This window comes from Arachis ipaensis, chromosome B07 (genome assembly GCF_000816755.2).
Source record: "Arachis ipaensis cultivar K30076 chromosome B07, Araip1.1, whole genome shotgun sequence".
Classification (NCBI taxonomy): domain Eukaryota; kingdom Viridiplantae; phylum Streptophyta; class Magnoliopsida; order Fabales; family Fabaceae; genus Arachis; species Arachis ipaensis.
Genome location: NC_029791.2, coordinates 15,715,080 through 15,719,595, shown reverse-complemented (window position 1 = coordinate 15,719,595; position 4,516 = coordinate 15,715,080). Strand labels below are relative to the sequence as shown.

Genomic DNA, 4,516 nt, shown 5'->3' with positions numbered 1-4,516 from the left:
AAAATTAAATTAATTAATATATTTTTGACCTATAAATTACATGATTTTGTAGACTGTAGAGTATTGTCTAATCTAACAAATCAATTACTAATTCATTACTAACTAATAAATTATTTATGCAAGACGAAAATTTAAATCTTAAATAATTACTTAAACGGCCTAACGAGCTAACTACTATACCATCTATCTAATAATTTGGTTACACAAACACAACCTTTAAATTTACGTAAACAACACAAATCACATGCATACCATTGAATACTTCTCTCTGTCTCATTCTTTCTCATAAAATTAAAGTTNAATTATCATTCAAAAGAACGATTATGGCAAATTAAATGACTGTATAAATCATATATTATTAGACAATTATACAAATTGTTTTATACTATAATACATTAAAATTAAACTTATAGTTATCCTAAAGAAAAATGTCATCCCTCATCACTGGTAATAAATTAAGCTTAAAATGTTATATCATATGACAGAAGATTATTGATGATAGGGGAAGAGGACTACTCATCAAGAATAATAATCACAACCTGGATTTATTTGAATCCTTGCAAACTTCAACAAATGTTGAATTAATTAATTAAGAAATCCGCATGTTGTTTTCATCTTGCGTAAAACAAGTACGACAAAGACTTCCAAGTTATGTCGAACCGTCGAAGCAAATTATTTAATTTGTAATAACTAATAAATTAAATTAAAAATGTATTTGATTTGGGTGTGTGAGCAGAATAGCAGATAGATATACATTTGATTAAGTCAATAAGATTAGTTGGGTGTCATTGACTTGTGGCAACGTGATACATCTTCACTGTTAGAAAATGATAGGTTTATTGGCATCTATTCAATATTTATCTACCAAAAAGTATGTACAATAATTTTCTTACCACTTTTTATTGGTATATACATCCCTTTTAAATTAGCCATGTTTACCACTATTATTATTATTATTATTATTATTATTATAATGATTAATTTTTTATGTGTATATAACATTTTTGTATTACTATCATTATCCATGATGAGCAACTTTGTGTTCTCCATATATTATATATAGTTGTTTGTTGTTTTTACGTTTTTTTTTTCCATTAAAATTTTACTCAGTATTTTTTGTTGAACATTTATTTGTAATTATAAATGCTTAAAAGATAAAATTCAGAAGTTTATTATGATTATTGTGTTAAGCCACTAGTTAATTAAGAGAATTATCACTTTTTTAGTGTCAAAAATATACACAAAAATTGCGTCATACCAAATATAATTTGAGAATAGAGTAAATAGGTATTATATTGACAATGTAATGCATTTTGCCAAAGATATAATTTTAGAACTTTTGAAGTTCTAGAACCTTCTTGTGTGCATACCTTGCAAGAGCTGAGGCGAATATATATTTCAAGGGATAATATAATCCAAACTAAACTAATCTAGTCCTTTTTTTTAATTCAATTCCTTTCTGTGAAAACCAATAAGTTAAACTTTGGTTTTCCACGGTCCGACAGACTAAGAACTCTGCCGCAAATTGGAGTTTCTGGATTTGCAGTCGGCCAATGAGATGCTACTTATCGGAATACGAACGCATCTTAATCTTCAATTAAATGTATCAGTATGTGGGTATGTGTTTTCTTAAGCCCGAAAAGAACGAACACACCTGGCTGGACCTGATTACAGCAAAATGGGCTTCAATAGCCTTCCAAGTAGAAGACCAAAAGCCCAAAAGTGAATCATGTGAGACATAGACTCTCATGTTGGGGGCAGCAGAGGCCCAGCACAGATGACATATCTATCTGCCTCATACAACGCTGCATCCGGGTTCTAATCCCAGCTGAGGCTGGTTGTTGGTTTAAGAACCCATGATACCCATGATAGTGTGTGAGTGTGTTGTGTGTGTGTGAAACATGGGTGTAATGCCTAGGATTGGGGCTGGGTAAATAGGTGTAATGCCTAGTGTTGAGTAAATTGTTCTACATACAAACTGTGGTGTTAGTGTACATAGTATATGGAATTAAACAAATATCAAGTGTTAGTTATCAATTAGCATTCACAAGTGTTGTGCTCTCCAGTCCACAGCAAAATTTTCACCACTTTCATCATCACTGGATGACTCTTCTTCATGCCTTGACTCCTCCTTGGTTTCACCCTCACAAGTTTTACCTCGCTTTGCTGACTTTGCTGCTTTCAGCTCCAGTCTCTTTTTCTTCAACATTTCCACTCTCTCCCTGAAGATCCTGTTGAGGGGTGGTTATGTAATTTAAGTATCGGTAGAAGAACAAAACAAACCACGGAAGTCAAAGACTTTTAAGTATAATGCAGATAAACATACTTTTGTTCAACGGATTCAGCTTCTTCTATCATTTCAGCAGCATCAATCTGGAGAAAACAAACATTAGATCATATCTCATGTTTGTAATGCATACATATCTTAAAGGTTGTTACGTCATACGGCTTAATACAAAACCCTTAATCGTCCATAGTATCGTAGGATCTACCGAATTAAAAATTTCAAGGATTTTTTGTCTATTAACAATAAAAGATATGTTCCTAGCCACATATAGGGTGTGTATATATAGCAAAAAGAAAATCACGATCCTCACCTCTTCTTCTTCCAATCGGTCATCCACCTCCTTCAAGTCCTCTTGAATCAGCTTCTCAAACTCCTTGTACTCATCCCTAATAGAGAATTTATTCCAAACAGGGGAAAAAAATAAAAATATAAAAAGTCAATCATTCTACGTCTGATCCACTTAACCAAATTTGAAAATCTTCAACGCAATTTAAAACAACATAAGTTTTCACAGAACTAATAATTAACTTGGAGGTTCTCAGTTATGTACAAACAATCTAAGTACCATGCACATGGACTCAGCCATTATAACTTTATTGATCTGATTATAGTCTAATAAGAAATCAAGAGAGGTCATTAACGGACACAGCTATAACAACAGTATTAGATGTGATTATGCAAAGAACAAACGAGGTCAATCTACAATCATCTAATGCTATGAGTTATTCTTGTTTCTGTTCCCTTTTTGGAGTATTTGAAAATTGAAGTGTGATTGACAAAATCCGATAAAAACTTATGTGGATTCTTCTTAGTCTATTTGGGCACAACAACACTCCAAATATTTCTCCTATCTTTTGACTTCCATGCAACAAAACTCCCGACTATAAAATGAAGCAGTAGTAAATGTGCAAATCAACATGACGTGGGAAGTGAGAACCTACTTGACATCTGGCTTCACAGGCTTAATGCCACGTGCCCGCAAATCCGCATCCTTATTGTCAAAAAAGCCTTCAGGCAGAGATCCTTTTGTTTGGTTGTCCTCTGCATCAGAAGTTTTGGCTGAGGTCTGCCTAGTCTCTGTTGTTGCTTGACTAACCTTTGACGGCGCAGCATCATGACCACGAAAATTACCTCTTTCCTCCAACTTTGACACCTGACTTTGAGCAGAAACTCCCACATTTCTTCCTGAATCAGATGATTTCTTTTCTGGAAGACAAGATATCCATGAAACAGAGGCTAACATTAGTTTGCAACAAAGGTGTGGTGGTAGCATATCTAAAGATATGATAAAGAACCACAGACATATTCAGTATAAGTTTATGAAGAATAACATCTGTTCATTGTTCATTGAGTATTAGTTGCTGCACTAAAGTACAATCTTCAAAAATTAGAGCGCATGCCCTAGCCAAATGTAGCAAGTAGTAGCGTGGATTGAACATGACATAAAAATTCTCTGTCTGCCTTCTATCAAAACCACTAATTAGTGGTAATCCAAAAGTTGGTTCAAGGATGTAGAGCAGCGATTCCATCAGTAAACAAAAGTGAAACAATGTAAAAACCAATGAGGGACCAATATTAAACAAGCACCACATATAGCATGCACGTTAGGACAAACTTTAGTGGCTACATAAGTTATGACATATTACTATTATTAACTCTAGCAATCACCTTAGTCCAAATAAGGGATTAGACCTTATAGAGAGATTTATACTTACAAAGGGGATTTGTAATGACGAAAGGTAGTTCTCATTTCACTTTAAGCAAAGCATTATAAATTCCCAATGAATATCCTCATGTTAAATGTCAATGAACAACATATGTGCAAGTCTCTACGTTTTGAAAGTGAAACCTGATTAATTATAGTATATACACGTACAATGTTACTTTTCTAAACCAATACTTACCGGTTTTCCTTGCACTGTCATCAAAAAAATTTGGTGGAAGCACAGACGACGACTGGGCTTTAGGTACTTCTTGTGAAGGTTCAGGCTTTTTGGATAGTGGTTCGGAAGGTTGTTCAGGTTTGGCTTTGGGAAATCTGTTACCAACAGCAGGCTTTGCATTGTTTTGCTGCGTTAATCCAGCTGCATTAGCTTTAAGATTATCAATCGCCTGCAGGTATTAACCACACTGTCAAAACCATTGCACGAAGCACATGTTGGGAAGCAGGGGAGGCTGCAAAACAAGCAGAAAGGGAACCAAAACCATACTAACCCCCCCCCCCCCTCC

The 4,516-nt window shown here is 34.3% G+C and overlaps 1 protein-coding gene across 6 annotated transcripts in view; it reads right to left on the bottom strand.

Annotated features, from left to right (window-relative positions):
• Nucleotides 1,566-4,516, bottom strand: part of LOC107609184 (zinc finger protein 830) — a 6,619-nt gene continuing 3,668 nt past the window's right edge. For all 6 annotated transcript variants that reach the window (XM_016311048.2, XM_021107379.1, XM_021107380.1 and 3 more), the window contains 5 exons: nt 4,192-4,399; nt 3,229-3,493; nt 2,598-2,673; nt 2,327-2,373; nt 1,566-2,231 (listed from right to left, as the gene is read on the bottom strand). In XM_016311048.2, the coding sequence (XP_016166534.1) occupies nt 2,045-2,231; nt 2,327-2,373; nt 2,598-2,673; nt 3,229-3,493; nt 4,192-4,399 (783 nt within the window). In that variant the 3' untranslated portion in view covers nt 1,566-2,044. The remainder of the gene's footprint in view (nt 2,232-2,326; nt 2,374-2,597; nt 2,674-3,228; nt 3,494-4,191; nt 4,400-4,516) is intronic.